Below are 23,735 nucleotides of genomic sequence, written 5' to 3' on the forward strand. Positions count from 1 at the left end.
ATATATATATATGGAATGATCTTAAATATTTTAAACCATGACCTTCATTCCTTCTTTACCTCATGACTGTCATGTCATATCTTGATATGCAAAGTGTCTCTCCCAGAACTGTGGCACATGACCAACATTTACAGGAATATGAAAGTCACATATATGGTGGCTTCCCCAAAACTATACAGCTTTTTAAACAAGGAAACTACAAACTTTCCTGGAGCAAAGGGAGCACAGGAGAAACAGGGAGGAAAGCTGGAAGGCCCCATGCTAAAGAGTTGAAAAGAAAAGGTCCAAAGTAGTCAAACTTTTCTGCTAGTCCATGAGCCAAAATTTGGGCAGGCAGTACTTAATTATTTAAGTCAAAGATATAAAATAACTTGGCTTTCATGTCTTTCTTACCCCATGATTCATGACCCCCCCACAAACCATAAACTCTACTATTGATCTTTATAACCAAGCCATAGTGGTCATTAATAATTATTTCTAAATAATGCTAAATGGCAAATTCACTAAAAAGATAAGCCAGATATGTTTGTATAGAACTCACACTAGTAAATAGGTTGCATCCGAGCTACCTTTTTTCCTCCTTTTTGTACTAGGGCATGAACCCAGATTTTCACACAAGTCCTCTACCCTGACTAGACTTTTCAGACACAACTGCACTTGCTTTCTTTTATTATCCTTTCATTGTTCAGAATAATTCTTTTGTTCCCATTGTGATACCTACATCTATATATAGTGTGCATGTATATCCTATTAAGGTATTGATTTAATCCATGTCCATATTTAAGTATTTTTTACATTGCTAAAGGGAAAAGCTATTTCTCTTAGATCTAAATTTATCCTCCTCCAAGAAGTACAAGAAACATGTAGCCAGTTAGCTGAATTCCTTAACTCCCAGAACCACTCCAGAACAATGATCCTTGGGCAGTGAAGAATTACAAGTTCCCACCACCAGAGGCCACAAGCTGGCGTCGGCAGAGGATTTCTCTTTGGGGTTCACACTGGGGAGGTGCTGCCACTGGCCACTACACTCTAAGGAGCACAGGAAGTGAAATTTCTGAAATATTCTCCAAATGCCTGGCCCTGACCTTATTCATTTGAAAAATTGAAAAGATAATTAAGTGTATAAAGATTGATGATTAGAGTAACCTCTAGAGAGGGGAAGGAATTTTAGTCTTTTGTTATAAGAAATTCTATTTTAAACACCCAAAAAGCATTTACTTTGCTACAGGTTTTGCATTTTCTACCAGTGGTTTCTAAAGCATATTGAATATCAAGTGATTAAATTTGTTTCCTGCTGATAAAGAGAGTGGGAGAATGTTGAAGATGCAAATGACGCAGAATGTATATTTGAACATCAGAAAAACAAGCCTGTATGTAACACCAGACTTTCCTGATCTAATTTTTAAACATATAAGCAATTATTGGATGTTTCTGGGTAGAATGGTCCAGTATTCTACAAAACCAATTAATGAGTCAGAAGAATGTGTACTCTTTCATTTTCTCGAGACGCCAATCATAGGGAGGCGATATGATGAACTACAGAATTCTGCTGGGCGTGACGGGAAGCCCAGAGCCATGGCCGTCACCCGGAGCGCATCGTCTACTTCATCAGGCTCCAACTCCAATGTTCTTGTTCCTGTGAGCTGGAAAAGGCCCCAGTATTCTCAGGTATTCAATACCAGACTTGCAGTATGTGAAGGGCGTTCAGGGTACCTCCTGATCCCAACTGCATGTATAATCCCTGATTCCACCATTTACCATCACAACATTCCTCAGTGGCCCTCAATCCACCTAGTGTGGAGTCTCACAGCACCTTAAGGGTACCCATTTTATCTTTAAATTGCAATAGCACTCTGTTGTTCCTACCCATTAGTTCTAGTTCTCTTACAGGTTGGGAAACAAAATCTAACCTTTCATAGCCCTTCAAACATTGAAATAAACTCTGCCCCTCTGCCACTTATCCAAGTGATTCTCATTTCTCCACCCAACACCTCTTTAGTTCTCCCAAACTGTTCTATAGGGCTTAGACACCCAAAGGGTTAATAGGGCCGCACATTCAAATGCCATATGGCTGCCCTCCTGAGAACATAAACTTTAATCATGATTTCCAAAAGCAGGCTGAATCATGCTGCCAAATTTTGACAAATTGGTCACGATGATCTAGGACTATATTCATTAGTCTACGGGTTACTGCATCACATTATTGATGTCACTGGGCTTGCTGTCAGGCAAAGCCCCTGCACTATTGAGAAGTTGTTTTGTGATATGTGACAGAAACCCACAGAAAACATAAATGGGAAATGAATTTATAAAACTTATCTGTGTTAATTAGCTTTTTGTCACTGACAAAATACCTGAAAGAGTCAACATATGAGGAGAAAAGGTTTATTTTGGCTCTTTAGTTTCAGAAGTGTCAGCCCATGGTCACTTGGCTTAGTTGTTTTGGACCTGTGGTAACATAATACATCTTGATGGGAATACATGATAAAAGAGGCTTGTTCACTTTGTAGAGGCCAGAAAAGGGGAAAGGGGGAAAGAACACCGAAAGCTCTTTCAAGGGCCCTCTTGCAATGACTGAACTTCTTCCCACTGCGCCCCACTTCTTAAAGGTTCCACACCTCCCTGTAGTGCCATGGGCTGGTAACCAAGCCTTTAACACAAGCCTTTGGGAGACGTTCAGATCAGAACTATAGCACCATCCATCTTTGCTTTACGCACACTTGAATCCTAGCACACTGAGGTTGGAAATCAAATCCTTGGACATTCTGTCTTTCTTTCTGTCTCCACCTTCCCAAAGTCTCCGCCTGCTATTTTCCCCTCTGTTGACTCCATTCTCAGCACATTATTGCCATAGGAGCCACCAGTAAACTGGAGCTCCAGTTTTCCATTGTCTTTAGGTCTGGTAATTTCAGGACAAAGGTTTTCTGGCATTCATAGCTATAGAAATAAAATAACCTACAGGGTATGTGCAGGTCAGGAAAAACACTTTGTTTGCATGCCTAGCAGAATTCACCTTTATTCTTAAAGGTTTGAGAAATGAACATATATCATAGACCCTGCTGGAAAGTAACAGGCTTTTATTGAGGGTTCATTTGAGTTTTTTATAACATTGTTTGGAGATATGGCAAGCTGGTGAGCTGTGGTATGGACTAGAGAGGAATGACTGCAAGGAAGGTGTAGCCAGGGCCCCACCCCAACCCCAGCCACTTGGGCACACAGGCCCAACCAAAGCCCCACCTGGAAAAGAGGTGCACAGCCACACAAGCATCAGCTAGAGGCCTGCCCTGATACCATCTGTAAGTGTGCACAGATCTCAGTAAGCAGCAATGTACACCACACTGGCACAGCTGCAGGCAGATCCATCCAAGGCCCTGGCACAAATCCAGCTGCTTGGGCACACAGGCCCAAGCCAAAGCCCTGCCCAGAAAAGAGCTGCACAGGCACATAAGGAACAGCCAGAGGCCCACCCCATACATTAGGAAGTGCATGCAGATCTCTGAGCAGCGGTGTGGACCAGAGAGATGTGGCTTCATGCAGATCCATCCAGGGCCCTGCTCCAAACCTAGCTGCTTGGACACACAGGCCAAAGCCAAATGCCCACCCAGAAAGGAGCTGCATAGATGCACAAGCAACAGCCAGAGGCTCTCCCCAATACCATTGGTAAGTGCACAGAGACCCCAGCCAGAAGTCTGCTCAGACACCAGGGACTGGGTTGCCCAGCCCCCAGCCAAAGACCCACCCAGACAACAGCTACATAGAGGGGCAGGCCCTAGCCAGAGGCATGCCTAAATACCATTGCAAGTGTGCACGGTCCCGAGCCAGGAGCCCTCCCAGAGAACACATCAACTCAGGGATCCAGAAGGCAACCATTCTGAGCCCAGGAATTGATGCCCTTGGTGAGCAGTAGGCAAAAGGCCACTTGGTACAGATAATTGATGACAATGGACTGAGCAAAAAAATTGCCTCAACAAAGGCACAGGAGGCTGCATCGGTTGAAATGTGAAGAAACAGAAACAAATCTCAAAACTAAGATTTCTAGATCATATAAAGCAACACCAAAGGACAACAAGTTGGAACAGTCTGATTCTCAACCTCATGGCCTCCCTGAACTGTCAACAAAAGAGGATCTGGAAAAAAATGAAATCAAATAATTTCTCGGATAAAAATAGTGATTGTGCCCATAGTACAAGACATGATTAATAAATGTAGAGAAGACACAGATTTAAAAAATAGAGGAGCTGAGGAATAAGATGAAATCCCAACATAGAAAACAAGTGGAATCTATAAAATGGATGCAAACAAATTTCCAGGAGATTTAAAAATTCCATTGAAAGTTTACACAATAGAATGAGCCAATGTGAAGATAGAATCTCAGACATAGAAGATAGGATTGCAATTAGTGACCAGGAGAAGAAAAATTTCTTTAAAAATAGTAAGGAACCATGAGAAATCAACACAGCAGCTGCTAGATGATGCAAAAAAGAATAACAAGACCAATCAGAATCAATGAAGAAACAGGAGAGAGTGCAGATGAAAAAAAAAAAAAAATGTTCACATGCCAGGGATTTAGCTTAGTGGTTCTGCCACTTGCCTCACAAGCACAAGGTCCCAAGTTCAATCCAAAAAAAAAAAATTTCACAGAAGTAATGGTAGAAAACTTCCCAAGTAGGAGGAAAGAACTTGACATAAAGTTAAGGGAGGCATGCAGGACTCCCAACTAGCCATGATAAAAACACACACACACACACACACACACACACACAAATGGGCATATAATAGTTAAGATTCCAGAAACCCAACACAAAAACAAAATTCTACAAGCAGTTAGAGAAAAGAAACAAGTCATATCCTAAGGAAAGCCCATCAGAGTTACAGCAGACTTCTCAACACAAATCCTCAAAACAAGAAGAGCATGCAGTGACATATGTCAAGCCCTAAAGGAAAACAACCTCCAACCCAGATTGATGTACCTACCCTGTAAAACTTTCAAAATTAAAAGAATCATACCACAGCAATATATGTGCACCCATGTTTATAGCAGCACAGTTTGTAATAGCTAACACTTGGAAACAGCCCAATTGCACATCAGTTGAAGATTAAATAAAGAAGATGTGGCTTTTCTATAAAATACAGTACCACTCAGCCATAAAGATGAAAAACCTAGAGTCATTCATAAGAAAATGGATACATATTGAGGCCATAATCTTAAGTGAAACAAATATGACACATATGTGTAAATATCAAATCGTTTCTCTGGTATGAAAAACTAAAAGTGTAAATAAGATCCAAATTGTATAACTGATAATGTGAAATAGGAAAAAAGGGGCTAACGGTTTAGGGAAAGTGGGAAGGGTAGGGGAAAGGAAATAAGGGAAAAGAAAAAATATAAGAAAAGGAAAAGGAAACAAAGTCTGTAAATCAGGAAGGGTGGAGGGGGTGAAGGGAGGGCAGGGGTAAGGGGAAAAAATGAGAACCAAGATCTGTCATGTAAAGGTACAAGATCCCAATGATGAATGTAACTACTGTGTACCTAAAAGTACCTAAAACTCAATTTTTAAAAACTATCTTTAAAAACTGATGTAGAAATAAGATATACTTTCATGACAAAGAGCACCTGAGTAACTTCATAAATACCAAAGCAGCACTCCAAAAAATTTCAAACAATATCTTAGGAAGAGACAATGAAGATCACAACACCAGTAAGCCCAGTAGAATGAATCCATCAGGAACAACAAGAAATTATACCCAAAGGGGGATAATCCAACGAAAAGAAGAAGTCATAGCAAGGATAAGTCAGTACATATCAGTTAAAACCATTGATGTTAATAGTCTTAATTCACCAGTCAAAAGAAACAGACTGATAGAATGGGTCAAGAAGCAAGATCCAACAACATGCTGCATATGGGAAAGATATTTAATTCAAAAAGAAACTCATAGACTGAAAGTTAAAGGATGGAAAACAATATTCCATGCAGCAGAAACCCAAAACAAAGCAGGAGTACCTATCCTTTTTTCAGATCAAATGGAATCTATACTCCAATAAGATGAGAAACATAGGAGAAATGGACAGGTTCCTAAATACATATCAATTACCAAAATTGAATGGGAAAGAACTAAATATTCAAAACAACCCAATAACAATCAATGAAATTGAAAACGTAATTAAAAACTTAGCAACTAAGAAAAGCCCTGATGGCTTCACTGCTGAATTCTACAAGACATTTAGAGAGGAACTATTGCCACTACTGTTTGAATTCTTCAGTGAAATTGAAAGGGAAGCAATACACCCACATTCATTCCTGGAAGCAAGCATCACCTTGACCAAAAAGCAGAGAAGAACCCAACCAAAAAAGAGAACTGTATGCCAATCTCACTAATGAACATAGATGCAAAAATGCTTAATAAGACACTGGGAAATAAAGTGCAGATTATCATGAGGGTCATACACCCTGACGAAGTGGGATACATCTTATGGATGCAGGGATAGTTCAACATATGCAAATCAATAATTGTAATACACTATATTAATATAGCCAAGGACAAATCCATGTGATCATCTCAATAGATGCAGAAAAAATGCTTGACAAAATCCAACACACATTAATGATAAAAACCCTACAAAAAATTGAACTACACAGTCTCTACCTCAATCTGATAAAAGCTATATATGAAAAGTCAACAGCCAGTATCATACTAAATGGTCAAAAACTGAAATCCTTCACACTACAATTGAACAAGATAAGGATGTCCACTATTATGACTCCTGTTCAATATAGATTTAGAAACTTTAGCCATAGCAATCAGAAAAGAGAAAGAAATAAAAGGACTAAGGATACGAAATGAAGCTAAATTGTCACTATTTGCAGATGACATGATACTCTATATAGAAGACCTCAAGAACTTCACCAAAAGTCTTCTAGACTTAATAACCAAATTTAGTAAATTAACTAGATACAGTGTCAAGAAACAAAAATCAGTAGTTTCCTGTACAGGAACAGCAGACTCACTGAGAGAAATGGGGCAAATAATTCCTTTCACAATAGCATCTAAAAAATTGAAATACCTAGGAAGTAACCTAACAAAATAAATCAAAGACCCCTACTCTGAAAACTATAGAACTCTGAACAAAGAGACTGAAGATGATATGAGAAAATGGAAAGACATCCCTTGCTCCTGGGTAGGAAGAACCAAAGTAGTGAAAGTGGCCATACTTCCAAAACTGCTATATATATTCAATCCAGTCCCAATTGAAATTCCAGCAGCATACTTCATGGTCCTTGAGAAAACAACCCAAAAATTCATTTGGTACAAGAAGAGACCTAGAATAGCAAAAACAATTCTGGGCAATAAAGGCACAAGTAAGGGGTATCACAATCCCCAACTTTGAACTGTACTACAAAGCTTCTGTGATAAAAGCAGTGTGGTATTGGCAAAAAACAGACCTGAAGACCAGTGGGACACATTAGAAGATGCAGAAACAACTCCAGACACTCAGCTACCTTAACTTCGACAAAGGAGCCAAGCAACCTCACTGTAGGAAAGATAGCCTCTTTAATAAATGGTGTTAGAAAAACTGGGTTTCAACTTGCCAAAGATTAAAACTAGACCTATATCTCTCACCATGCACTAAACTAAAATGGAAATGGATTAAAGATCTAAATATTAAAACAAAAACACTAAACTGGCTGGAAGAGAGGTTAAGTAGAACTCTTGAGGACACTGGTGTAGGAAAAGATTTTATGAACAAAACCTCAGTGGCCCATGAACTAGCACAAACAATCACATGGGATGTGTTCTTATTAAAAGGCTTCTGGGGCCAGGGATTTAGCTCAATTCCACTGCCTGCCACAAAGCACAAGGTCCCGAGTTTGAACCCTGGTGCCAAAAAGGGGGGCGGGGAGCTTCTGGACAGCAAGAGAAACTACCAACATTGTGAAGAGACATAATGTGGAGAAAACTTTTCACCAGCTCTTCCTCAGACAAAGGTCTACTATCTACAATATATAAAGCACTTAAAAAAATGAGACCTTCCAAAATGAAAGACCCAATCCAAAAATGGCCATCTAAAATGAACTAACGTTTCTCAAAGAATTAGAAATAGCAAATAAACATATGAAAAAATGTTCATCACCACTGGTCACTGGAGAGATGCAAAGGAAAACAACGCTGAGGTTCCACCTCACCTCAGAAAGAATGGCTGCTATCATTAAATCAACCAATAACAAATGCTGGCAGGGCTGTGAGGAAAAAGGAACCCTTTTCCACTGTTGGTGGGAGTTTAGAGTGGTCCTACCACTGTAGAATTTAGTATGAAGATACTTCAAACAACAGTAGTAGAGGTCCCATGTGACCTAGCCATCCCTCTGCTGGGTATCTTCCCAAAATAATTAAAAGAATCATATCACAGCAACATATGTGCACCAGTGTTTATAGCAGCACAGTTTGTAATAGCTAAAACTTGGAAACATCCAGTTGCCCATCAAATGTGAAAGAAAATGTGGGTTTTAAATAAAATTGAGTACTACTCATTAATAAAGAATGAGAAATTAGCGACATTTATAGCTAAATAGATGCATGTTGAGGCCATTCGCTTAAGTGAAACAAATAGGACACACATGTGTAAAAACCAAATTGTTTCTGTGGTGTGAGAAACTGAAAGTGAAACTAAGGACCAAAAGGCATAATTCATAATGTAAACTAGGAAGAAAAGGTGCCAAGGGGAAGGGGTGTGAGAAGGAAAGGGGAAAGAAAAGAAACAACTGGAATTAACATGAGAAAATGAAAAAAATGTAAACAAAGTCTTTGTAAATAGGGAAGGGGTGGAGGGGTTGAAGGGAGATCAGGGGGATGGGGAAAAAATGAAAACCAAGATAGATTACACAAAGGTACAAATTTCCAATGATGAATGTTATATACCTAAAATGTACCAAATTAATTTTTTTAATTATAAATAAATAAAAACATTGTTGGAAAAGAGAAGGAAAATGTATAGCCCTGTTACATGTTCTACATTAATTTCTTAGAATTCTAAAATTACCCTTAAGGCCTAGGAAAACAGCTGAGCAATGTACAGTCATTCCCGCCACATCAAGGTCCTCGTATCTCTGACTTTGACACTGACTGTCCCTTCTATAACTCGGAAAGAAGGATGAAGTGAACTAAATTCCATTAACAGTAAACATCTAAGAGTGGTATTAGCTTCTTATAGTTTCTAAATAACAACCCTAAATGAGATTAAAGGGGAGGGATCATTGTATACAGATTAAGAAGTCTGTTTTAAGAGCAGTTCTGAAGTACATCAACATTTTTTAGACTTTAGTTGTCTTTTCATTTTCATCTACCAGTCATCCTGAGACCTAGTAATCTCATGAAAAATGTGATGATTTTGAGAAGTTTCCCCATGATTAAGGGGCTAGAAAAGGTTTGTGAAGAAAATCAGAATCTGTTTAATTTTAGAAAGAGTCAAGTTAGAAAATTTAATGTGGCTTAGCAATAACTGAATGCCTTTATCAGGCAGAAAGCAAACTTCTCACTTGAAAAAAATATATATCTGTACTATAATAGATTTAATTTGGTTGTAAGAAAAACCTGCTAAAACTAAAAGTTGTAATAGTCAAGAAAAAATTATCAAAGGGAGTGATGGTTCTCCATTGAAGTATCTAGGCAGTGATGGCAAACCTGTTAGAGACAAGTTCCCAAACTGCAAGCCAAAACCCACTCTGACATTAAGCCTGAATACTGAGGTTTAGTTTCGAAAAAACAACAGTTATCTAGTGCTAGCTGCTGGGGCCACTTGTGTGCCGAGAGAGGGCTCTTCATGCCCACTGTGGCACTTGTGCTATAGGTTCACCACCACTGACCTAGGCATTTATTTGCATATACTCATGGCACCCTTTGGGATAACTTAGGTACATACTGCTAGTAGAAACATAAACCTCTTTTTAAATTTTGTTGCAGTCACCTTTTTATTTAAAAGAAAAAGTAAAAAGAAACAAGCAAATCAATTTTAATAACATTTTATTTAACAATTTAAAATTTATTTTTAACAAGTTATCAATATTTTACTGTTATCAATGAGATATTTCACATTGTTTTTTCATAGCAAGTCTTGTGTTTTACATCTCAGCTCTTAGTGGCCAAATTTCAAGCATAGTCACCTGCCGTCTGTTGCAAGGTACTGTGATATTAGAGCAGATTTGCTCACAGGACCCCACAATAAAAACCTACTTTGTATTTCTTTTCCAGAAGAGAACAAAAGAGAAGTTGGTGCATGTCCTTTCTCTGTGTGGCCAAGAAGTAGGACTAAGCAAAAACCCATCCGTAAGTTCCATCATGTGGCACAGTTACTGTGGTGTCATATCTTTTTGCTTTTGATCTGTTTTTGCTGCTGACCATATAGTTTTGAAGATTCCACAATTAATGAAATGCATGATATCCACTATACCAAATTATCTACACCAAATTCCTACACCATGTTCTTCCCTACACCATGGTTTTTAATGTCACTTAGTTTAAAAACCAGGAACAATTTTGTTGGCTCCTTTCCCCAGTTGGTTTTTCTGCCCCAGTGAATACTGTTTTCATTTTTTTAATTTTTAAAAAATTTCTTAGACCATATATACATATATATAGATGTCCAAACTTTACTTACAGTATCTGTGCTGTATCTACTGCACCGCCCTGCATGACATAGATGCTAATCCTCTTAGATGTAATTCTATTCCATATACACACATTTCTTACTTTGGTGTCATTATTTTACTTACATACTGCAAAGATAAAAATAATGACATGTTAACAAAACTTTGGTAAATACTTTATACTTTTCTCTGTATTCACATCACAATTCTCAAAAATACTAAAAGATTACAAAGCCAGGTGTAGTGTCACATGCTTGTAATCCTAGCCTTTAAGAGGCCAAGGCAAGAGGATCATTGCAAATTCAAGGATAGCTGGAGCTACATAGTGAGTTCAAGGCCAACTGAGACAATATAGTGAGATCCTGTCTCAAACAACACAAATTATAAATATTTTAAGTGGCATTTTTATATAAATTTTTACTTGCAGTAAAAAAAGTCATTAGCCTTTTGAAAGAACAAATGATTAAAGTGTTATAATAAGAAAGCTTCTGGAGCTTTTATCAAATACACAAAATTTGAATTACCGGATACAGGCATATTGCAACAAAAACTGAAAATTTCAAGGTCTGGTTTCACCAGGTATTTTTATTTCATCTATATTATAGCATCTTTATTACTTACAAAAAAATAATAAATTAACTTACAAATAAGGTAAAATTAGCACACTAATTTCTCTTTGCAGTTATTTTTAAAATCCTAAACTGTATCTACTGACACTGTTCATGAGCAGGTGAAACAGCAGAGCCTCAAAAATGCCCACTAAAGTATAAGCACCCCTGTTACCCCTCAGCTAAACTTCACCTCCATTTAAGTCACCTTTGGTGTTACTGATCGGTGGTTTGTTGCTGCACCTGTGACATTAGGACAGACAGACGAGGTCCATAGCCCACAACTGAGAGAAACAAGAGGGTTTTACCTCTGCAGTGCAGCACAGCCCATGAGAATGATTTCTTACTGCGATCATGGGTGGCACTTTCTCTGGTTCGAATTGTCTGCCCCAGTGCCAATACCTTGCCAACTAAAAATATTTACCTGTAGTACTTCACAAATAAGATATGCAGCACAAACTAGGAAAAGGAGCCTTCCACTAAGGAAATCAGAATACTCCTGTGTCATCTCTGACTGACTAATGGACTTGCTCTCAGTGTTATTTTGATCACCCTCCTCTGTATGATCCTGTGCAAAACTGTCCATCATGTACCACTGCATGAGAGCACAGCTTGAAGACCCCTTATCTGAGATACTTAGTACCAGAAGATTTGGGGGTTTTGAGATTGTTTTAATATTTGTACAGACTCTACCACTTGAATATCTCTAATCCAAAAATCTAAGCTCCAAAATATTAAAATTTTGAGCATGTCAGCATGGAAAAATTTCATATTTCAGAGCATTTCAGATTTTCAGATCAGGAATGGTCATCCTGTATGGTCACATCACATAACTATTCTTAAATGGAAGAGAAAAACATTACATTTAACATCCACTCTCTTTTTACTTTGGATACGTGTTTGTTGTATTTCTGTTCTTATAAATGATCTGCCTGCTTGTCAAGAAGACTAGGACATTGTAATGATCATGTAAAGAATACTGTTAATTTTAATTAACATCAGTCTGTGTTCACTGATATTGTTCATGAGCAGGTGAAATAGTAGAAGCTGGCTAGCAAAACACGTAGGTTCATTTGTAGAATACTGTCTCTACAAACTTGTATTAAAATGGCTCAGGGCCAGGGATTTAGCTCAGCGGTTTGGTGGCCTGCCTTGCAAGTGCAAGGACCCGAGTTCAATCCCCGGTACCAAAAAATAAAAATAAAATAAATAAAATGGCTCAGTGAAAACCTAAATGGAGGAGTTAATTTTACATTAACATAGTAAAGATTTTAATAGAAGAAATGGTTTGATATGTTTAAAGCAATATGGCAGAGATTTAAGTGTATGAACATTATGGGAATGGTGTTCTGCTACTCTTTTGCAATTCCAGTGAGTTTATCAGTGTGTGCAATCTCTAGTCCCAATCAGCTGAGAAACTGGAAAACTTCTTAACCACCAGTTTGTCTGTGAAAAATGCGATCATTTGTTTCTCTCACACACGCACCCAGGTTGTGTAGCATCTTCATCCATTAAGAGACAATGACTTAACTCTTGAAATTTTCCTAGTGCATGAACTTACATCTCTGCAACAAGTTTAATCCAAAGGAACCTGTCCAATATAAATAATAAAAGAACGTTCTAAAAATACCCAGTGAAGGAATTAGGTGTGTACTTACTGGAAATACAGTGCTGTGAAGAGCCAATTACCGTTTCTTGTAACACAAACAACTGAAAAGAGACCAGTTTCTCAGGAGAGGACTGTTTGGGTTCATAGGTGATTTTTTCCTCGTGTGGGGACCTGGATCTGCTAGAGCATCAGACAAGCTTGGTGTCTTCCGAGGACGGTGCCCGGGAGCAGGAGAACATGGATGACACCAACAGCGAGCAGCAGTTCAGAGTCTTTAGAGACTTCGATTTTCTAGATGTGGAGCTGGAGGATGGAGAGGTACAGTATATTCTCTAAAAATAATCCTCTTAACTCTATTCTTGACTAAGAAAATAGTCTTTCTGACTGTTAAATAGTGAGTTTTGTAAGGTCTTTAATTGCAAAACTGTAAACTCTGTTTTGAATCAGCTTATTCAAAGTACAGCCACTTAACTTTGCTAAGTTACAACGCCCTTCCTGTCTGAGGCCAGGGTGAAAGCTGCCAAGTTCTTTCTAAGTGGCAAAGACCTGTGTTGTAATGACCACACAAAGACTGTGTGTGTGTGTGTGTGTGTGTGTGTGTGTGTGTGTGTGTGTGTGTCGTCTAAAGGGGAATTTAAAAAGCACAAAACATGCAGTTCTGAGCCTGTTCACTGGCACCTGGGTAAAATATGCTAAGCATTTAATTATTTTAAATGCAAAGTTGTTCTAATTGAATTACTTCAAAGCTTGCCTGCTACAAACATGAGATCAGAGCCTCAGGGCTCCAGCTTTCTTGTTTCTACGTTTGATGAAATCATTAGAACTTGAAATATAAAGCACATGAGAGAGAGCATTCTTTGCTCTGCTTGGGTTGGTCACCAGACTTCTAGACACCTGGAGCAGCTGAATTCAAGTCTCAACAGTCAAATACAGATTCTTTTACTTTAAATGATGATCATGGTAATAAGATGTTTTGTGCAGTGAATCATGTTTTTGAAAACAGGGTTGAAAGGATGAGCCCCCAGTCAGTCACCTTCATTTCTGTAGCTAAGGGGCAGGTTTTAGCTGAGAAATAGTTGTTAATATCCTGTGGATGAAAACACAATTCCCTTAAGTGAGATTGGCTTATGTAAAGATGCCTGGTACTAAGCCTGGTTCATGGTATTGGTCAGGATGGGTCAGTTCACTTTTAACTAAACATACTCTATTTTCCAAAAGAGATTCTGCCAGTCTTACAATTAAAATAAAGGCTCAGATTCAAAATTTATTCTGTTGTGTGGCAGGTAGGCACCTCCTAACTAGACACTTATGGAACAATGATGCTTGTGTAGCCTCTCTAAAAGGATGTGATTACAGACTACCCCTCTAATGTCTCCTAGACAACAAAAAACTAAAAGCACTGACTATGCTTCCCAAAAATGCCAGCTTAATTTTCACCTTAAATTGTTCTAGGACCATGAAAAGTATTGCAGAGACTGTTACTAACCATAATTAGTGACAGAAAAAGCAAAATACTGTACAGTTGTTTTAATTATTTTCTAAATATCTCTGAACCAGAGCTGAGTGTTCAGCTAATGTCAAAAGATTAGCTCACTGACCTGGCAGATGACCTAATGTTTGCTCACTCTCAGGCTGGAATTCAAGTTTGGGCAACCTCTTTACTCTGGAAGTTAAACTAGAAAGGGGAAAACTGACAAAACAAGAGAGGTATCATCTTCCTTAGCCAGAGAAAAGTGGAGGGATGATGTAAAACGGAGAAAGCACAAATAATTTCAGAACAACAAATTTAATTTCTCTTGAAAGTAGGAGTTGGGAATGTCACTCAGTGATAGAACTGGTGTATAGCATGCACTAAGGCCCTGTGTGGTATCCCTAGCACCAAAAACATAAAAAATATTTTTTAAATGGAAGAAGAAAAAATCAGAGATGCCTACCTCTTAACTGTGGTACTAATGTTTTTCATAATAATGAATGCTATGCCTTCCTTGTAACTCCTCTCCCTTTTGTCCTAGCCAACAATTAAACTATCACAGAGATGATTTTCTCTTCTATGATTAAGGTTTTGTAAGAAATTCAAAGGAATAAGAGAATACATCTTATCCAAATAAAATAAGTCATTTGAAAGTCAGGTGCTGTGACGTGTGTCTAGTCCCAGCTACTTGGAACCTGAAGCAGATGCATTAGCTGAGCCCAGCAGTTAGAGACAGCCTGGGCAACAAGTGAGACCTCATCTAAAAAATAAGTCATTTAAGAATGTTTTGCTACTTCTGAAAAAAATTATAATAAAGAGGAGTAAGGCAGAAAGGAAAGACAAGAAAAGATAGAAGGAAAAATGGAAACAAAGCTTTTGTATATAAAGAGGGCAAGAAGGCCCAAAGAGGGGGATATAAGGAAGAAAAGAAGCAAGATATATCGTGAACAGGTACAAGTTCCCTGTGCTGAATGCTATCATTATGTATATCTAAAATCTACCAATAAATGTTTTGCAACAAAGGAAAGAATTCTTTTTTTTCTGTCATTGAGTTTATTGGTACATTTTAGGTACACAGTACAGTTACATTCATCATTGGGATCTTGTACCTTCACATGACAGGCCTTGGTTCTCATTTTTTCCACTTATCCCTGCCCTCCCTTCACCCCCTCCTCCCTTCCCTATTTACAAACACTTTATTTCCATTTTTTCATTTTCTCATTTTTTTTCTTTTCCTTTATTTCCTTTCCTCTACCCCTTCCCACTTCCCCTGCACCTTTAGCCCTTTTAAAATAAAAGAATTCTAACATGCTTACGGATCAGTAAGTAGGATGAGTGTTTGGATTTCAGTCTATGAAATATAAGTTTGAATTTCAGCTCTACTGATGACCTAGCCATAAGACCTCAAAGAGGAGTGCAGATCCTCTCTGTTTTCTGCTGCTTACCAGTTCAATAGATATATGATACCTGCCTATATAGTTGTCATGAGGATTAAATAAGATAACCCAAGGGATTTTCTAGTATATGCCAGACACTCAGTATTCTCCATGTCAGTCCCCTTGAACTGGCTGTCACTGGCAAATAATTTTAGTGTATCCTCATCAGAGAAAGCGTATTTGGTGACTTGATGAAAACAGTTGTCACGCCAGGGGTGTTGGCACATGATAGCCTGGTCTGCACAGCAAGGGAAAAAAAAGAACTCCAATTGTCAAAAAAAGTCAGGTTGTTTAGATGTCTGTTCCTTTTCACTCATCTCCAGATTGTTGATAATATCTGTATGAGTTCATGCCCTTGACCTTATTAAAATCTTAAAGGGCCATGTCTTTGCTATTAATTGCACATCCACAGTAAGCACATCATGATCACAAACACTTTCAGCTTTGTGAGCACAATCAGGTGACACCCCTTTTTTTTCTAGTTCATGACCCTTATTTACTTTCCTGTGGCATTTAACAATTTTCTCACAAGTAATTATTTAGGCATTCCAAAAGAGTGTGTTGAAGAGACCATTGTTGTCACTGAAGTTCTGGCTACTTCAGAAATTATACTTATGATCTGTTACCCCAGCTGCACCATCTATCACTAAGAGGTGTGAAATACTAATTGTTTAATACTGATTTTTCTTTTTGGAATTAGCACATATTTAACATTTTAAAAACTTGTGTCTAGCCGGGTGTGGTGGCGCACACCTGTAATCCCAGCACTCAGGAGGCTGAGGCAGGAGGATCGCTGTGAGTTCGAGACCAGTCTGGGCTACATAGTGAGTTCCAGGTCAGACTCAACTACATAGTGAGATCCTGTCTCAAAAAAAACAAAAAAAATTAAAAAATAAAAAGTGGTGTCTACAAAAATATGTATTGTTTATATTGTTAGCATTATTAGTTGCTGCTGTGTTAAAACTAAGATAAATGCACTTAAGTATCTTTAATCATTTTAAATAGACCTTTTATTTGTTTTTCTATCCACTCTGCTCCCCAGGAACTTCAGGTAAGATGCTATTTTTAATTCAGAGATGCTAGTTCATGTTTTGCATCACTGCAGATGTATAACAACATAATCGCTTTTTCTTTCTCTCTTCCAGCAAACATATGCTTATTTGTGTGTGTATATATCTATCTAGGTATGTCATATAATGGGTGTTTTTCATGCTGCGTAGTATGGAAATATTTTCTAAAAGTATGATTTTTTTAAAAAAATCCTTTACATTCTTGTATGGAAAATATATATTACATCTCAAGAGAAAGTGGGTCATCAAGTTGGATCAGTAGATATCCTATAATTTCTGGTTAGGCAAGTACACGACTGGATGGAGTTTTATTATTTTCCTATTCAAAATGAAATCAAGCTAGGAGTGTAGCTTCGGGGTTAAGCATATACACAAGGCCCTGGGTTCAATTCCCAGCACCAAAAAAGAAAAGTGAAATAATTCGCAGCTGATGATATATATACTTCCAATAAAATCCTTTCTCCCCAAGAGTTAGAAGCTCTCTTTATGGTGACTATATCAGTTTTCTTCCAAATCTGGGCTTTTGTAAGCGTAAGGGGACACCAGTAAGAACTACCTCCAGACCATTGGCATAATCCAGTATTGTCCTGAGCAAGCTGACCTAAGATCATTCTATGCCCATGTCATGTCAGACTTACTCTAAGTAGCTCATTTAGGGGAGAGTATTGGACTGTAGTATACCCAGTCCTTTCAACAATAATTCTGTTTTGGCTAGGGATGTAACAGTCCTCATGTTCACTCCCCAGCACCAAAATAATAAATATCATTTTTATTTTTTAACCATGTTCTGATATGAAAAAAATATTTCAATGAATATTACTTCCAATATTTCTAGAATATTGTTAATATTTTCTATCCCAGTATAAATCCTAAGTGGTATATTTGTTTGTCGATACCTGAATATGAAAATTGTCCTTCCAGAGTAGTTATCCATCTTCTGAATTTTCTCACATATAACCTGGCATCACTAATAAACTTTTTGGATTTTTAACTTCGTATGTAACATAAAATGCAAATCTGACATTTGAGGGTGATGCAGGATGGAGTGCAGCTTCATTTGCGGTATCTCAATGCTATGGTGCAAAAGACAAGTTGACTTTTGATCACCACAGCTACTCCCCCAGGGAGGAGATTAGACCCAGGGCCTCATGCATTCTCAGTACAAACTCTGTTTCTGAACTGCACCTCCAACCTCCATCACCATGGACCTTTACTGGTACTAGACTAAAACACCACTTCATCCCAATGCCTTAGCTACCACCAGGAAAACAATTTCAACACCTTTGTTCTAATGGAGTTGTCACATCCTGTAGCAAGACAAATCTTACTCCTAAAAGGATAGCTCCTTGCCTCCTTGTTCTCATGCCTGACTGATTTAGTTCTTCAGCAGACCTGCCACCAAATCCACAGGAACACCCATACTTGCCCGCATAGCACTTCTAACTCTAGATGTCAGTGTTGCTCTGCAGGCTTATGGCTCTGTTGCAGGATCAATGTGGAGAACTCCAGAACTGCTATTTAGGATAGTTCATCCTGGGCTTGGGCTGTAGCTCAGTGGTAGAGCAGTTGCCTAGCACATGTAACTCTTGGGTTTGATCCCTAGCACGGCAAAAAAAATTTTTTTAATGAAATATAGTCCTTCCAACTCATCCATTCAGTTGGTACAAGAAAATCAGTTTTATGAATTTGTATATTTCTTCCAGTAATTGTTACATTCTTTTTGTATCTTTTTGTATTCATTTTTCATCTTTTTCCTTTCTTCACACATTGCGTTTTTCTATTCTTCCAAGATCTCTTGCTCTTATACATACTTCTCATTTTTTCATTGCAGTAGTACTTTTAAAATACCAACACAGGAGTTACCCTTTTCTGTCAGGCTAAAAAAAATTACTTTGTGCTAACTTATCACTCTAGACACAGATCAAACAAATACCAGTTGAATATCTCTTATCCAAAATGCTTTGGACTAGATTTTGAATTCTGATTTTATATTTTCTTTTTTTGGAATTGTCTGGAATATTTCCATGTACACATTGAGATTTCTTGGGAATGAGACCCAAGTCTAAACAAAATTCACTTATGTTGTATATACACATGGTCTAAAGGTAATTTTAAACAGTATTTTTAGTGGTCCCAGGTTTTGATTGTAACATCACATAATGTCAGGTATGGAATTTTCCACTTTGGGGCATCCTGGATTTTGCAGCATTTTAGATGTCAGACTAGGGATATCTAACCTATGCAGATAACAGTAAAAGAGCAGATAAAGAATATGAAAACCCTATCAAAATTTATATAATCAAATGTCCTTAGGGAAATTACTATATATTTATATGTCCTTTTTTTTTTTTAATTTCAAACAGGGTCTCACTATGTAGTTCAGGCTGGGCTTAAACTCACTATGTAGCCCAGGGTGGCCTTGAACTCCTGGCAATATTCCTGCCTCAGCCTCCTGAGTGCTAAAGTTACAGGCATGCACAAACACCCGGCCCATATCTATAATTTCTGTATTGTATTTGGAATGATGTGTTAAGCATCTACTATATAAGGTCTCTGAGAATGGAAAACTTATGTCATTAGGAGTAAGAAATAATAGACTCTTAAGCCAGAGAGAAATGAATAAACACAGTACTAAAATTAACAGTAATTTGCATCTGTCATTATGCTGTTCACTAACTCAGATTAGAGTGAACCATTAGGCAGTGTTTAAAATTTCCAAAAACTGAAAGGATTCAGTGTTCAATTTTATTTCACTACCTTTTTGTTTAAACTGCTTATCAGTAGGCTCTTAATACCTCTCTTCCTTTATTCCTATCTTAAGAAACAGAAAAAGAAAACCCAAATTCATTTCGAGAAAAAAAAAACTGTTGGTCAAATAAACTTACTTAGGGCCAGGGACTTAGCTCAGTGGCGCTGTACCTGCCTTGCAAGCACAAGGTCCTGAGTTCAATCCCCCACACCCCCCGCAAAAATATATCTGATGGTTTATAGTGAACATCCAAGATATAAATAAAGCTTTCTTTAATACTTACATGGCCTCCTAGGCCCCTTTTCTGAAAATCAGAATGTACAAGTCAGCAGTCATGTTTAGTACTGAGGCAAGAAATTGTTTTCCAGGGTGCAACAATTACTTAAAGTTGAGCTTAAAGAAAAAATTAAGTTATTGCTGCTCTGGCCTCTGCATAATGCATGATTCATCATACTTTGTCCAGCTCCCTGACAGTCTTTAACTCTGCATTTTATCTGTGAAAACTGCTGTGGCAGAAAAGGCTGGAATGTTTACCTAATGCTCCTCTATTTAATACCAATAGATTCTGGAATGTGCTGCAAGCCTAGCTCCTACTTGTTTCTCCTTCAGAAAAGTGCACTAAACAGGGGCTGGTGGGGAAGGGAGCCCATTCCTGTTTTAATATTACAGATTTATAAAAACATCATTTCTAGAGTTTGCCAAAATCAATTTTTAAAAAACATAACAATATCCAACATGCCCAAGAAAAGGTGTAATTACTTGTATGACTTAATATATATTTACATTAAAATCATCTGCTTTTCTTACTTTTCACATCAGGTAAACAAGTTTTTATATCCAAGCTCATGACAGCTTGGAAGTTGATGATGACCACATTTTTTCTAAACTGTGATTAATTAAAGGTGTGAAGGTGTGAGTGCAGGAGGATTTGGGCATAAAAACCCAGCTGGTGGTGTGATTTCAGGGTGAGAGTATGGACAATTTCAACTGGGGAGTGCGCAGGCGCTCACTGGACAGCCTGGACAAGTGTGACATGCAGATCCTGGAGGAGCGCCAGCTCTCAGGAAGTCCTCCCAGCCTAAATAAAATGAACCATGAGGATTCCGATGAATCATCTGAGGAGGAGGACCTCACAGCCAGCCAGATCCTGGAGCACTCTGACCTAGTAAGTAGGAACTCTCCCACTGTAGCAACTCAGACTTACTTTTTTTTTGTAATTAATGCAGGAGTGTTGTTTCTAGTTCCAGTAATGTACTTACTACTGCTGTTGAACTAAAATCTCAACTCTGAGGGAGTGTCTCTTTTCTGAGTAGTCTCTTTTCTGTAGGTGACGGATACAATTCCTGTGGTAAATGTTATACACCCTGATCGCCATCTAATCTGTAGGGACCTAGATCTTTTCCAAATATTCTAACTTGTATGATGCTGGAATCTTTAAATTTCCTCAGCTAAAGTTTTAGGAAATGGAACAGACATTTTATTGTGGTTATCAACAATACAGTACTGGTATTTTAGAAGGCTGTGCCATGACATCAGATTAATACTAGATTGCCAGCTGCCATGTCTAATGTCCAATAATGGTAGCATATGGAAATTAGAAAAATAATACTATCCAACAACTAGGGAACAACGATCTGTGTGCTTATGTAAAGAATAGTTAAGAACTTTTAAAGAATGGGAACTTCATATTGTTTTATTTCCTTTGCTTTTTAAACAGATTATGACCCTCTCCCCATCTGAGGAGGCCAATCCCATGGAATTGCTCACTACAGTCTGTGACTCAACCCCTGCTGACCCTCATTCCTTCAACGCCAGAATGGCCAGCTTTGACACTTCACTGCCAGATATGAATAATCTGCAGATTTCTGAGGGTTCAAAGGTGAAGATATTTTGGCAATTGTGATTGTTGTTTCCTTTAGAGAAAAATTCTTCTGATTTTTCTGTTTCTTAGAGAAAGGAGGTCAAAAGTAGAGCTACATTTCTTTTTCTGATTTTAGTGAAGTAACTAAAACTTTTGCACCTGGGCCTATGTTTTCAAACAGCTTTACACTCACTAACTTACACAGCCATATTCTTGGTTCAAAAAGATTTAACCTGGAATCTTTATAAATTGAATTATTTTGCCTAAACATTGCTGACTGAGGGCAAAACAAAGTGGTATATGTCTGAGGTCTCTGTGACTGGGAAACTGCTGCTCTTTGTCATGGCTTTTATAAAACAATATGCTAAGTGAAGTGTGGGTGTATGTGCGAATTTTGGGAAATTTTTTCCTATGAAGGAACCAACTGTACAATTTGTACATTGATTTAATGCTTGCCTTTTGGCATACTATCAGGCTTTTTAATGTCAATCACAGTATCATGCCAGATTTTCACAAAGTTCTCTTAGCCAGATTGAGGGAAAACATTAACTAATAGATACAGTATCTTTATTTCAAAAGGTTAGCTTGAATATATATATTGGCTCACAAACCCAATTCGCTCCATAAACCAAACTAGACAAGAGCCAAATCAATTTCTCCATAACCCTAACATTCAACCTAACTACTGAATTTTATTTGGTTCTTGTGCAACTCAGTTTGTGACCAGAATCATGGAATCAAGTTCACAAACTGAGGCACCCCTGTATATATAATGTATATTTCATATAAGCTTTACTCTACCAAAATTTTCAGAAAATACCCTATCCATAAAGCCATCCACTTGCATGTTGCAGCCACTTTTATACCCATCAGTATAAAATTTTATTTCTTCATATTAAATATACCTAGAAAATCTATGCTCTTGGGATAAGGTAAAGCTTTCTTCATCCTGAGTTTGGTTATGATTATATAAAAAGACAATAGGAACAATTATAAAAGTATATTCCTTCTGCAGCTTCTAATGTAAAAATATAATATTAGCTATTCTAAAACATTTTTACTAAAAATAGATCTAAGGTAGAAAAAAATCTATATGCTTTAAACCAAGAACAACCACCAAAGTGCAATTACCTGTAAATGTCAATCCCCAGTATTACACACTCAGGAAAAAAATGCTAAAGTTAAAATGTGAATTGCTTCTAAAAATACCCCATTACAAAAGGACTATGATCAAGATTGCTAGAATTAGCAGAATTATTTTTTAGCCAAAAAGCACAGGAAAAAAAATCTTGTTCTAGGTTAAAATGCTAGAATCCTATGATATTAAATTGTATAGGAAAAAAATAAAATACAGTTAATACTTCAGTTCACAAATGCCTCTGTTTGCAAACAATTTGGTTTGCAAACAAGTGTTTGGCAAAATTTGGCTTCCATTCACAAACTCTGCATTGGGTGACACACATCCACAGCCATCTTCCCAAAACTCGTAGAACAAATTAAGTTTGTAAACCAAGGTACCACTATATATTTAAAGTTACAAGCATTTGATATTTCTCTGTAGTTTTTATGCTAAGTTACATAGATTAGAAAGTACTAAGTAGTAAAAAGCATCTAATTCTAAAAGTTCAGTATAATTTTTGAAGAACTATTCCTGTATCTCTCATGGGCTGGGTTTCTATTTGCTATCTCTGTGATATTTGAAAAAGTACAGGTGTTTTTATAAGACCTCAAGCCCTTCCACAACAGATGAAGTCTATATGCAATAATAAACTGGACAGCCCCCAGAAGCCTGCCTCATTGGACCTACATAGTTTTTAAAAGCACAAAGCAGAAGATATGGATAAAGCTCTGAAACTTTATAAGCAGTTCCACCAAAGACATGAGCCATCCTATTTTCCTAATACATCTTTAACATTCTTGTTAATTTCTCCTAATAATCCTAGATTCAAAATATATTTCTATTTTGCCTCAGGTTTTGTTTTTAAGAAAATATGACTCACTGTAGCATGTATGTTTTCTTCCTCTCCTCCTCTGAAGTGTGATCCAGTTGCCTTCCTTCCTCTCATAAAGAACAATCAGTTCTCCAGCTGATTTCCACCCTGGCCCAAGTTCAGGCCCTGCCTCTTTTTCCATTTTACTTGCTGTGTCTCCTTCCTGCTTCTCACTTATCCCGGTTCTGCCTACCTTAGAGCCCTTTCGAGTTAACTGCTCCATCCACATGTTGTGGTGAGGTGAGAGAAGATACTCATATCTCCTGTGTTCAATAGGGGTATTCAAAGGTAAAGCATAGA

At 37.7% G+C, this 23,735-nt stretch overlaps 2 protein-coding genes across 9 annotated transcripts in view; one reads left to right on the forward strand and one right to left on the reverse strand.

Moving 5' to 3' along the window:
* The window catches only part of Fry (FRY microtubule binding protein), a 353,736-nt gene that overhangs the window by 301,925 nt on the left and 28,076 nt on the right, over positions 1-23,735 (forward strand). For 4 of the 6 annotated variants that reach the window (XM_010623889.3, XM_010623892.3, XM_010623893.2 and 1 more), the window contains 6 exons: positions 1,507-1,668; positions 10,246-10,320; positions 13,005-13,175; positions 16,807-16,815; positions 20,548-20,748; positions 21,301-21,462. In XM_010623889.3, the coding sequence (XP_010622191.1) occupies positions 1,507-1,668; positions 10,246-10,320; positions 13,005-13,175; positions 16,807-16,815; positions 20,548-20,748; positions 21,301-21,462 (780 nt within the window). The remainder of the gene's footprint in view (positions 1-1,506; positions 1,669-10,245; positions 10,321-13,004; positions 13,176-16,806; positions 16,816-20,547; positions 20,749-21,300; positions 21,463-23,735) is intronic. The other 2 variants (XM_010623891.3, XM_010623894.2) reach the window with 1 other exon arrangement.
* The window catches only part of Zar1l (zygote arrest 1 like), an 82,085-nt gene continuing 71,438 nt past the window's right edge, over positions 13,089-23,735 (reverse strand). Inside the window, exons 1-2 of one of the 3 annotated variants that reach the window (XR_002025338.1) lie at positions 23,445-23,506; positions 13,091-13,160 (exon numbers count right to left, since the gene is read on the reverse strand). Coding sequence is in view for 1 of the 3 variants with exons in the window: in XM_010623888.2 (XP_010622190.1) it covers positions 13,149-13,160 (12 nt within the window). In the remaining 2 variants the exon portion in view is untranslated. Of the gene's footprint in view, positions 13,161-23,444; positions 23,507-23,735 lie in introns of those variants that run through there. The other 2 variants (XM_010623888.2, XM_010623887.2) reach the window with 2 other exon arrangements.

Source organism: Fukomys damarensis, unplaced genomic scaffold (genome assembly GCF_012274545.1).
Source record: "Fukomys damarensis isolate Sample0158 unplaced genomic scaffold, DMR_v1.0_HiC HiC_scaffold_38, whole genome shotgun sequence".
NCBI classification, from domain to species: domain Eukaryota; kingdom Metazoa; phylum Chordata; class Mammalia; order Rodentia; family Bathyergidae; genus Fukomys; species Fukomys damarensis.